General features: G+C 35.3%; 2 protein-coding genes across 2 annotated transcripts; both read right to left on the bottom strand.

Moving 5' to 3' along the window:
* Positions 1 to 562: 562 nt before the first annotated feature.
* On the bottom strand, positions 563 to 2,259 carry LOC105173409 (malonyl-coenzyme:anthocyanin 5-O-glucoside-6'''-O-malonyltransferase-like). The gene has a single exon (XM_011095133.3). It carries the CDS (start codon positions 2,039 to 2,041, stop codon positions 680 to 682), a length of 1,362 nt encoding a protein of 453 aa, XP_011093435.1. The 5' UTR covers positions 2,042 to 2,259; the 3' UTR covers positions 563 to 679.
* Positions 2,260 to 3,529: 1,270 nt separating this feature from the next.
* LOC105173408 (signal transducer, putative (DUF3550/UPF0682)) lies at positions 3,530 to 10,699 on the bottom strand. The gene is made up of 10 exons (XM_011095132.3): positions 10,421 to 10,699; positions 9,437 to 9,824; positions 8,489 to 8,689; positions 8,095 to 8,331; positions 7,527 to 7,593; positions 7,142 to 7,342; positions 5,983 to 6,074; positions 4,937 to 5,119; positions 4,720 to 4,856; positions 3,530 to 4,322 (listed from the first exon to the last, which is right to left on the bottom strand). The coding sequence occupies exons 1-10, from the start codon at positions 10,546 to 10,548 to the stop codon at positions 4,118 to 4,120; spliced, it is 1,839 nt and encodes a 612-aa protein (XP_011093434.1). The 5' UTR covers positions 10,549 to 10,699; the 3' UTR covers positions 3,530 to 4,117.
* Positions 10,700 to 12,929: the final 2,230 nt, after the last annotated feature.

The following is a 12,929-nucleotide window of genomic DNA, read 5'->3' as shown; positions in this document are numbered from 1 at the left end:
AAGAATTATATAATTTTATTAAACATTAAAGAGATATTTATAATTTTTTTCAAACAACAAGTAGATAATGTTGCAATTTAGCCTTCCATTAATTCGAGGGATAATTACACTCCCCTCTCCTGAGGATGGTGTAATTACACGTAGATCCCCTTTGTCTTGAAAATTACATTTAGTATCCCTGAGGTTTGCTTCGTCTGACAAATAAATTCTCCATTAGTCAAAATTCATAAAATTTGGTGATATTAACAAAAATATCAAAAAAAAAATAGATTTACCCTCGATTAACATATCACTAAATTATTGCAGATCAAATAAATTTTTTTATGATCAAATTACCTCATACGTCTTCACGCGTTAATGCATGTGAAGAGGTATATCTTCATCGTTATAAAGATAGTTTAGTTTTAAAAAAAATGTTTGACCTACAATAAGTTAGTAATAAGTCAATCTATATTAAATATCAATTTTTCTTTCAGTTTTTTTGTTAGTATCAGCAAATTATAATAAAAGAAACCTACGAGAACTAGATGTAATTTTTCAAATCATAGAAGTGTACGTCTAATTTACCAAATCTCATCAAAGCGGAGTGTAATTATCCCTTAATTCAAATGAAAGTATACAGGCACTCAACAATCAAAAGCAGATGACGATAATTATCCAGAACAAGTAACATACACTATCAAAACCTTAGCCCCTCTTCGAAGATAGCTGCAAAAGCGTCCATTCTTGCCTTTGGCAAAGATATGCCAACCTCCAATCCTCCCTCTGAATCCCTTGACTTGCACAAAGACATGGAATGCTTCTCTCCATCAATGGAAACCACTTCCAGCTTTCTTGCCCTTCCCCATCCAAAATCCGCACTGGACAAGTCGAATTTCGGGGATCCAGACACCCCAAATGCTCGTATCGTTTTCATTTTGTTAATCTCTGATAGCCAATTCTCAGCACCTTTCAACACTTCCTCCTTGTTGTTCACCCTATTTTTGATTTGGTCAGCAATAGCCTCTGCAGCAATCACAAACCCTTCTCCCCCCACAAGCTGTTTATGCTCGATTTTCGCCGCCCCGTAACCCAAGCAGTTGCCGAAGTAACTGGCGGGAACTGGCGGATCAATCCGTGCCCGTATATCCGCTGCGAAAATGAAGAATTCCAGCACATCATCATCATCCACTTGCTCCTCGGATTTGACAAAGCAAGTCCAAACATAAGACGCTGTGACGACGAAAGAAGAGACTTGAAGTAGACCTGGTTTCTTCGCCAAGACGAAATCCTTGAGCTTTTCTATATCTGCCTGACGGAGAATATATGTCGCCCGGACCCGGTTGGTGGGTAATGGAAAAGACGATGATTTCAAAGGAACGTCTCTTATTACTTTCCAGAAGATGGTATCAATTCCAAGCGGGTCGTTAATGACAGATCTGTCTAGAATTGGCAAAGATTCAGCGTGTTTGGTCAGAAACTCCTCCTCATCCCCCCCGAGTTTGCTGATTGAAGCCCATGCTTTAATAAAGCCTACAACCGAACTCGCATCGCCAAGACAGTGAAGATTGGCGAACCCAACACATATACCACGACCCGGAAACAATGTCACTTTCAGGGCCACAACAGGGACCCTTTGGTACTCGGATTCATCTGTTACAGGATCTATCTCGGGCACAAACTCATAGAACTGATCAGCATCTCGCGCATGGTTTCCAGTAAGATGGTGGAAATCACTAGCAGACTCGGCGATTGTCAGTGAAACTGCCGACTCCCCGGCCACGTATTGGATTTCAGGCTTTTTCTCCGAGTTGAGAGGGAAGATCAAATCGCCCGCTAGGGGGAGATAGTGCCTGAGAGTGAGGGATAGAGATTCTTTGAGTTTTGGAGCCACGGTCTCCAAGAAATAAGGCTTAGAACAAGGGTAGTCATAAAAGAGAAGGCGACGGATTGGATGGAAATGCAGCCAAGGGATGTCGAAGAAAGTAAGAGGCAGCGATAGGTCAGCGGCGGCGCCTGGTGGAGCTGGAACTCGGCATATTTCGAGTATGGTGGTAGCCATGGCGTTTTTCAATGTATTATCGAAGTTGTGGTGTTTATGCAGTGGTGTGTGTCTGGAGGAGGTGCACAGAAATCGGCTAATTTGCAATAATTCAAGATGGTAGATGGAGATACAGCCAATTTGGTAAAGATTTTAAAATCAGGATCATGATTTTGGAGATGCTGTGATAGATAAAGTTAAGTGATCTTCTCAAACTTAATATGCGATTTCTAGAATAGACAACCGACCGGAATTAAATGAATATAATGAAGAAAGAGATAATTACACTTTCCTAAGTGAGGATTGATGTGATTATCCATAAATTTTATATGATTTGAGAAATTACATTTAATACCTTGATGTTTGTTTTTATTTAACAAATAAGTCCCTTCAATAATTTGCTAATATTTACAAAAGAAATTGAAAAAAATCTATATTTAACCCCCCGATTGACTTATTATTAACTAATTACAGGTCAAATAAATCTTTTTATGACAAAATTACTCTCATAAGTCTTCATGTTTTAATACATGTGAGGATGTATATTTCACCATTTATAAGGGTAGTGTAATTCGAAAAAAATTATTTGACCTATGATAAATCACTAATAAGCCAATCGAGAGTAAATATGAATTTTCATTCAGTTTTTCTATTAATATCGTCAAATTTAGTGAATTTTGACTAACAGGGGACTTATTTGTTAGACAAAAGCAAACCTTATGAGTGTTACATGTAATTTCCCAAACCACAAGGGATCTACGTATGATTACACCAAACTTTAGGGAAGAAAAGTATAATTATACCGAAATGAAAATCGATGTCAATGCGTCGGAAAGGACCAAAACAAATTAAGCTGCACCGTGTTTGTTGATATTAGAATAATTTATGATATATGAGACTGCTCCACCATCTTCAAGCATCCGGAAACAGCTTTGAGCAGCAGCAAACATGTCTCTGATGGTGTCATCTAAAACAGGCATAATTGCTTCTAATATCACACCTTTCTGCAATAAGATAGTAAAATTAGTTGAAAGGTTTCTTCCACCATCTGTTAAAGTTTAATTAATAACCAACCAAGGGAGATTTCCTGCCTTGTTATGCTTAGCAGTCAGCAGCACTGCATTATGTATATAAGGCCTTGTTCCGCAAGGGTATAATGTAAATAAATCCATAGTCCTAATAATAATAACCCTTAACAAGTAGGTACATTGTATGTGAACATGCATGGAATGTTTATTTATACTAAAAAAGTAACTTTATTTTAATAACATTATTATTATATAGGTCTAATATGTTACCTTCCCCAGAAATATTTTATAAATGTCCTTTCGGTGTTTGTCAAATGGCAAAATTCTAATAATAATAATAATAATAGTAATAGTAATATATAACCAACACTATTAGCATATTGCATCACTAAAATATATATTCTACTGCTAACATTGTTTAATTTTATTAGTTCCAGAATCAATTCAGAAGTGCTTCACCTGATATTTGGTATAGTGGAAATGAAATGAAGATGTCAAGTAAGTATAATTTGAAGAGTTCGAGTTCCATTTGGAGTCCCAAGTATTATAATTACTTGCAAGAAGTGATGGGTCTTGTTGCTCTTTCTAAGCCAAATCCAAGAATGAGGTAACTCTCAGATATCATAGACCCACACTTAGGAAACTGAGTAATGTAAATAGGGAAATTGTACAGGTACACAAGTAAAGAATACACCACACTGAGAAACTCGGCATATCAACTGTAACACTTTCTTTCGTTGCACCAAGACTGTAACACTTTGTTTCGTTGCACCCACGTTCACCGCCTTCCCTCTATTCCACCTTTTGCAGAACTATTTGAGGAGAAAATACAAGCTAAATCTCCATTGGTAGCTCACAGTGTCATCAGATGGTCACAAACAGAGAGCAAGATTGCTCTATGACCGGCCAAAAACACCATCCCAACATTAATGATGAAACAGGAAACCGGTCAGTGAAAACCAACATTGAGGTAAAAGAGAGAAGCTCCTCACATTCTGGGAAATTTTACATTCTATGAGTTATTCTCAGAGTGCATTGGAAGACCATTAAAGTGGAGCTCTTCAGTATTTCAGTCATCCAAGAGCACTATTCCTTCCGAGAATAGGAATTTGTTGGTTACCTCAAACAAGTTGGCTAATTTCAAGACAACTGTTTGGCATGTGGAATTCATTGGCGACATGACTTCTGGAAGACAAGGCATGCATTCTGGTTGGAACTCTATCTTGTTAAAAGATGGAGAATATAGCGATAATACTGCTCGATAGAATATAAATCTGCAACGCCAAAAGAAAATATCATCCTTAACATTCATCTAGTACCAAGCGTGAAAGATGGATTTGAAACATTAAACCAGCAGCTAATATCCAGTCTATCCCCATGATATCTCTCAGGGAGGCCAGAAAAAATTACGTAAAAAATGAGATTTTTATTGTTAGGCCAAGATTATTGCAAAGTCAAAACCTAAACTAAGACCTACCTGAAAGGAATCATTAGGTGCTTTCTGTAAAAGCTTCTGACTAGATTACTCAAACTAGTCTAGTAGGTTTCTATAAGCAATTGAAAGGTGTCATAGCATACATCTTTTTAAGACTCCAAAGTTGACACATTATGCAGACTAGAATGGACAATTGTATGAAAACTACTTTTTGTTAGCACAAAAGAATGAATTACCTCAGAAGGAGTCGCCTCAAGAATGGATCAGGTAAAATTTGAGCCCAGACAGGATCAAGATTGTCAGCTGCAGCCAATGATGATCCCAATTTATTTAATGAAGACTGGAGCAGATTCTCAGCTTTACTGTACAGGTCCTGAAAACCAAAGCATACCCTTGAGGTCATACAGATTAATGGAACTGTCAAGTAACCAGCAGCAGCAACTACAACCACACCTTTTCAATATCAGAGCCAGTAAACCCAAGTAAGAGAATGAACGACTGCAGAGGAGCTGTAAGAAAACTGGTGAACAAGCTTCCGCTTGGTAGACGAGAGGATTCTACGGCTGGCAATGTCAATGATGCGGCTGGAGAAAGTAGAAGGGCAACGGGTTCTCCTTTTTCTGCACCACTCATAGCCTGTTTATGTGTCATGCTTTCATTAGTTTGCACTGTGTATTAAAGAAACTGCCACTCAAGCCTTCATAATTCTTACTACTCATAAAAGCATCCTAATGGCTTTAGTAACACAGTTTCAAAAACTGTACCCATTTTACAGGTCACTGGTAGTTTTTGAACTATGATTTGTAAGCATTAACACCAAATATATTGGAAATGCTAAACGATATTTTTTCCGCAATTGAGTGTAGGGTAGATGAAAACTCTGGTGCATAAAATATTTGAAAGTTCAAGTACTTAAACTATTTTTATTGGAAGATTAACAATCCCAATTAGATATGCCACCTAATTAGCACAGGAAGAAATAAAACTAAGTGAAAAATTCCTGGGTCCAAGCTTTTGCTTTTTTGAGCTATCAGTATCAGTTGCATGATACATGTAAAACAAATAAAATCCACTTCTAGGGATTTCCATACTGATCCCACTAGATAGATACCAAAGCATCCAGTACTAATATAATCAACGAAATGAGATATTCAACCACCATCCAGATCCTATACACAATCTAACTACCTAAGGGGAGAACTGAACTTCAAGATGGTAATATCTACTGGGTCTAGGAGAAACTTAAATCCTATAGACATGATGAGTTTTTTTAAGATCCTCATGAGAATATCAATAACTTCAAGACAGTGATAAAAGCAGTAGCCTCCTCTTTTAATTGAAAAGAACATGACATTTATGTGATTTTTACCACATCCCATCCCATCAACTGATAAAAGTAGATATAGAGTTGACAATGCACTCAACCTGACAGGCTGTTGTATGTACAAACTAGTCATTACACAGCAAAAGGCTGCTCTTACCGTCTTAGTAAGACTTACCTTGAATGCTTTACTACTTTCACTGTCGATGACTACAAAAAGGGGCCTTCTTGTAAAGGGCAGTAAATCAGAAGGATATATGCAATTCATACCTGGAATAAAACATAAATAAATAAAACTCAAAAGAACTAACATTAGTATAAAACTTGAAAGAATAAATCATTAATAAATAAAACTCAAAAGAACTAACATTAGTATAAAACTTGAAAGAATAAATCATTAATAAATAAAACTCAAAAGAACTAACATTAGTATAAAACTTGAAAGAATAAATCATAAATAAATAAAACTCAAAAGAAATAACATTAGTATAAAACTTGAAACAACAGTCACTCTTTCTGGATACAATCTGAAGCTTAAGAATAATGAGTTAATGATTTAGGAGGAGAAAAGGATTTTAAATTATTGCTTTAAACAAGAGATAAAATGAATAATGTTTTCATCGTTTTCCAACCTAATCTTGTATTATTATCAGATTAGAAATCGAAGACTTGTGTAGATGGTCAATTAAGAATAGAACAATATGAAATACTTTCAGCATATCTGCATTACATATTTTATTGGAGAACCACTGACACCAATTCCAGGCCAACTTGGCTCTCCCTTCCATAACTTTTTTCAAAGGCACAGCAACAGCCAACGGTTTTGATTTCTTTAGTATCCCAATACCCTCTCCATCCAGGGCTGAAGATCCGGGATGTTGAAGTAAAAGCGTTTAGAGTAACTCTTCAATGTTATAACAGAAAAATAGAGGAAAGAAACTTAGTTTCGCATCATGTACATCAAGAAATTTTACTCATGGAAAGAGAAAAAAAAACTGTTATATAGGGAAGAGGATATTGTTCTTGGGATGTGGACAACCCAAAAAGAGAAACAAGCTAAATTTATCCCACCACAGAGGCAATACTGTAGTTAAGTCCATGCTCTATTCACCCAAGTCACACTAATAACCACATCCAATATTGTCAACATCCAATGCTAACAGGATCGGTGCTCCTGAATCACCCACTTGTTCCATTCCAGATGCATAGTTCTTATATTACACTTAAGGAAGATGAAAACACCATGTAATACACAATTAATAACAATAAGTGCACAACACTATTCATCTAATACCTCAGTCAATAACAGTAAGTACACAATACTATTCATCTAATACCTCCATCTCCATGAGGTCCAATATGTAAGCAATCAGCGGTACAACCAGAATGGTCTGGACTATCATATCCAGTGGTAATGGGATAAGTAGAGCTGGAGTCAGAGTTTATCGAAGGAAACTGAAAGCCCCTGATAATATGTTCAGAGTAACCAATAGAAGTTCCAGTGCGGGATGGAGATGACATAGGATTTGAGCTGTTTCCTGGAACACATACGAAGGTTTTATCATGTTCGATCCAGAGCATTAAAGACTCTGACAAGGAGAAATAACAATAAATCTGGTTAATGTAGTTAGTACCCACAGCCTAGTTAATTTGTGAACATTACCTTGGAAAACCACTTCTTCCTATATAAATAATTCAAGAGTTAAGCAGAGGTTCGATTACCTGAAGCTGAAAGGTATAATAAGAGAATTCCATCAGAAGGAAGCTCCTCACACACTGTGCCTAGGACCTAAAAAGCAAATATCACATTCTAAAACACATCATAATTATATTAACAATGAATAATTCAACCTCTGGCCCTAAAACACTGGCTGGAAGCTTAATATTTGCATTTTTTTTTCATAACAAAGAAAATATCATCATTATATGAGTTCAAATGAATATCAATTTTTTGGTATAACCGTTTTTTTTTTCTTTATTTTAGCAACAAAATATAACCACTTAAGCGCAGAGGGACAAGCAATAAGCATTGCAATTAAATAAGGACTATGGTGAAGTAGGCCACACGTTGCTTCGGCATAATTTGCGCTAAGGGCTGCGGACAATTTGACATGTTAAACAATTTAAACAATTTTATCAGAGTGTTGTGTCCCTATATGTTGTTCAATCATTGATATCCACAAAAGAGAAAAATTAATGTTCCATTCACTTTGTTCCTTCTCCTGGTACAGTTATATGACGGCATGGAAAAGGAACGACTAAGGAGAACTAATTCATGTGGAATACCTACCGCCATGAAATGGGTAACAGATGGACGAAATAAGATGGCTTTCCGCGGGTTAGGTGGCAAAGTTGGATCAGTTATATCCTGATTGACACGACTAGGCCCTGAAGCCCCATTTTGACTAGCACCAGATCCAGTTCCACTTGAGGGAGCCATGCTTGCCTGGTAAAATGAACCACTGGGTTCCCACTCCAGACTTTGTAGCATCCTAAAATTGTCAAGGCTGAGTTCTGAAAACTTGACCTGGTGAGCAATAAAGAGAAATATATGAAATCTGTAGTTTGTAAACTCCAGCACTGACAGTATCATTATTCAATAAGCAACGGAATATTGCAAGGAGAAAATATAAAACTCAAATATTTTTTCTGTGTTAGCACAATAAAGAACAAACAATGCAAACCTCATTAGGATGGTAACTGCACAATAATGCATCTCTTAGTCTTAGCTTTCTCTTTGCATCCATAACATGTGGGAAACAATCTGGGTGAAGTTCCAGGACGACACTATATCTCAAAGGCCTGATATTCATAAAAGCTGTGTCAACTTTCAGGAATTTAACTATTTCCTGAATCACGAGCTTCCATTCTTTAAAGTCAGTTTCCTGGGAACAAGACCATATAAAGGTAATTCAACTATCTGTAATCAAACTACAAGGACAAGCAAATTATCAACACTGATATATGAGTCAAACTGCTTCTATCATCTTGCAATATGCAATGAATATTTCTAACAGACCACATGATATAGCAACAAGTCATTCATCAATCGAAAAAGACACCTTATAACAGCAGCGTAGATACTTCTAAAATTGCCAAACTGAAATATGAAGCAGATTTTTTTATGCACGCATACACAGAAAACTCTAATAAAGATTCCAGCAAGTAGATGGCAGGTATTGTGTGAGGATCAAAGTGAACTTCATATAGAAGAATGATTGATTTCTACAGTAAATTAATCTGCACACTTCCTCCAAATATACCAACCGGCAGATACTAATTCAGCAGCCCGATTCAGAGATCATAAAGTAGATACCTTCAATGCAACAAAATAGACATAGTCTATTCCTGGTATACTCGCCAAAATTTAGAAAAGACAACTCTTCACATTTGCTAGTTGATCCGTCATATGTAACAACAATCATGGTCTGCAATTTTGCTAACAGAATAAAGACACATGTGTGCCCATAATACATGTCTGGAAGATAGGGAAACACATTGTTTGTAGTATATATCCATGTATATGCATCACAATGGCATCAGAGTCTGATGAAATTCTACTCCAAATAGGTGCCCCAACCTAATAACCAAATAAGGACATATAATATTGAATTTAATGATAGAGAAATGACCTGGAAAGTCCTTTTACACTCGTCAAGCAGCATTTTAAGCTGATTGACCAATTGATAGACCATCTCTCGCCGGTTCAACAACAAACAAACCGTAAGAAATCGAGCAAGGAACCTTAACTGCTTGCTGGCAAGATTTACATCCTGATGCAGTCCTTCCTTGAAATACTCCCTTGTCAAGATTGCCTCATAAAATATATAAGATTCAGACAAATAACTGGCCTCACTAGTCCTCATGTACTGTCCGAAATAAAGCTGCCCAATTCGGGAGGCAATCTCCCCGATCTCCCATCTCTTTAGCCCAGCTTCGACCAACTTCTGCCTATTCTCTTGTTGAAATTTCCAAAGCTGAGTATAGACCTTAAAGACTTTGTAGAAGTATGTATCATATCTGAACATCATTAGAATGGTATATTATCAGGTTCACATTTTAACAAAAAGAAGTAATCAATATACAATACTAGACATGGCTGTCAGCACAGAGTACCAAAAGATTATCAATTCGAATATCATGACAACCACTCTTATTTTCCATTCCAGCATCCATCAGTACTTCCCACACCATTAATTCACGGAAATGATACTAGGTAACCACCCATATTCTGTTCTGCAGTCAGTAGCTAATTGTTCGAGCACAGTATTGAAGAATCAGTTCTCCGAAATAAACAAAACGCATAGTCATGCTTCCGTAGAACCTGACAGTAGTTGACTACAAACGAAGAAAAACATACAATTCTAGACAGGAAATAAAACATTACAATCGTGCAAGGAAGTACCGCAAACGGATCATTCACGTGATCAGACACAAACACAGTTTTAGCAGCCATATGTCCTTTATAAAGAAAGAATCATTCGCATACCGGAAGCAAGAGAAACGGCCAACTCCCACAAAATCCTCATTAAACAGAATTCCCCCAAAACCCAATAAAGTAAAGAAGACTACAGAGATGAAAATCGCGACCTCTGGCGGCAATTTTCGAGGTTTACCTAGTGCGTTGATAGTAGGGCAAATCCCGGATCTTAGAGAACTTCTTATCGGCCTTAGCCACCAGAGCCCAGTACACCTCGTTCACCGGAACACCACTACTCCCAGTCTGCAGCTGATTCTGCGACATCTGATTCGTTAGAGTACTATTCTACATAGGCGTTTCGTCCATCACAGCATGACTGTGTGCTCTCTAGTCCAATCTAGACAAACAAGCAGCAGTCGAACCAGGGAGAGAATATGAAATTAGGGGTGGAAATTGAATTTGGAAAAAATAAAGAAATACGAGAGAAAATTACATACACTATGTTTGGTATCATATTTTGACATTTTTCGACGGACAAGATAAAATATACTTAATATTTATTTTTGTATTTTTTACATCTTATCTATGTACTTTTATTTTTCAACTTTCTTTATATATAATATATATATATGCTTATTTGCTGTTTTTTTTATATTTCACTGGTCATAGTGAGAAAACGTATCTGTATTTATGTACTAAATAATTTTTCATATTTTAAAATATATTATAAATAAAAATAAAATATATAAATTAACATATGATATTTCATTAAAGAATAAATAAACAAATAAAAACTAACTTAGGGTATTTCGAAAACTACAAATTACACCACATTTGAAATCCCAAATTATGTTTAATTAAATAATATAAGCCAAATAACATGAAAAATCCCCTGTGTTTTTATAACTCAACTAAAACTTCCTTATATTTTAGAAATAGACTAAAAATTCCCTTTAATTGGGTTAAAAAATCCCCTGTGTTTTTATAACTCAATCTCCCCTCTCTGTTAAATATAACCAACGGCGTTAATTTTTTTCAAATTGGTCGTTATGTACTTGTTTATTGTATATTAGTCATAATTTCATTGACCGTTGGATCTTTTTTTAAATTTATAAAAATTATAGGATCAAATCAATTCATTTTAATCGTTGAATTTTAGAAAATTAAAGATCAAGGTTTAACAAATTTATAAATTTATATTCTATAAATATTATTAATTAGAAAAACTATATTATTATTTATATAAAATAAAAATATTTATAAACTTAATCCCTAACACCCCAGCCCCCCCTCCCTCCACGGCCTACCATCCTCCCGCCCCACCCCCCCCACCCCCCATAGCCCACACCCGCTCCCTGACGCCTACCCACCCCAACCCGCCACCACCACTACCAGGAGAAGGAGACCTCGCCCAGGACAGATTTGACCGATAGCGTCGCCATCGCACAAAGTTGCGACTCTATCGCCCAGGTTTGCTAGCGTCGTTGTTGTCCTTCTCTGAGGGCGGCGGCGACATGTAGCCAACAATTTTTTTTTAAAGTTTTTAACTAATTTAAGTAAATATGATTAAAAGTAAATTAAAAAAAATAAGTTGTAAAAAGTTTTAATAAAAAGCAAAACTATAACGTGATAAGAAAAATTGATTTAAAATTTTAAATTTTAAAAATAATTGTAAAAATTTATATTAGTAATTTAAGTATAATATATGATTTATAGTAAATAATATAATTTATTAAAATATATTTAAAAATATTAACTTAAATTAGTTAAAAATATTATTATTATTGTTCATAATATTTACATTGATAAATATTTAAATTTTGAAAAAATGAACTTGGTATAATATCTTTTGTATTGTGATATTAATTTGATTTTTTAATTATGTTATATATTTATAAAAAAATATATACATTTTTTGTATTTTGATATTTAAATAAATATATTTAAGAATAAAATTATTTATTATTTAGGAGGGATGAAAAATATAAAAAAAAATCATTAAAAACAAGTACATTTGATCATAATAATTTGGGAAAAAGATTTGTTTGATCCTTTAAGTTTTCCTATGTTTAATTTTAGTCCGTTAAGTTGGCGTATTTTTAATTTAGTCAGTAACTTTTAAAATTGCTTAAATTAGGTCCACAGATGGAATTTTCGACAATTTTACCCTTTTCTAGTTTTAAAATGAGCAGTTTAGTCTATTTTCAATTATTTTGCATTTTAATACAAAAGTTTTTCACATGCTCGCCTAAAATGATATCAGAACCTAGATTAATTAGAAAAATATTTGTTTATATTACCTTACGATCTTTCTTCAAAGTTAGGTATTGTGTTGGAAGTCTGCTGACTTTAGTGAGTGGGGATGCATTTGGGCTCAGTTTTCTCCTAGTGTACACTTGAATGTCCTTACTTTTTTGTATAAAAAAAGCAATTCAATTGCTGACTCAGGGTATGGGAAGAGTGATTGGTAGTTCACTTGACTCAAGGATAGGGGAGAGAGATGTTTTAGTTATATCTTTTTTTGTTTGGAGAATATCCAACCAATATGCATTTAGTAGCTCTTGAGTCTAGCTTACCTCTATATTGTGGATGGACGAAGGCGTTCTATTTATGAGGTACGTGGCTGTGAGAATGGCTTCGCCTCGAAATCTTGGGACATCAGTGATGAACAGTAAGGATTAGAAACCTCGAGATGATAACAGTTT

This window comes from Sesamum indicum, linkage group LG11, assembly GCF_026168435.1.
Source record: "Sesamum indicum cultivar Baizhima isolate 11 linkage group LG11, ASM2616843v1, whole genome shotgun sequence".
NCBI lineage: Eukaryota > Viridiplantae > Streptophyta > Magnoliopsida > Lamiales > Pedaliaceae > Sesamum > Sesamum indicum.
This window is presented reverse-complemented; position numbering and strand designations above follow the sequence as displayed.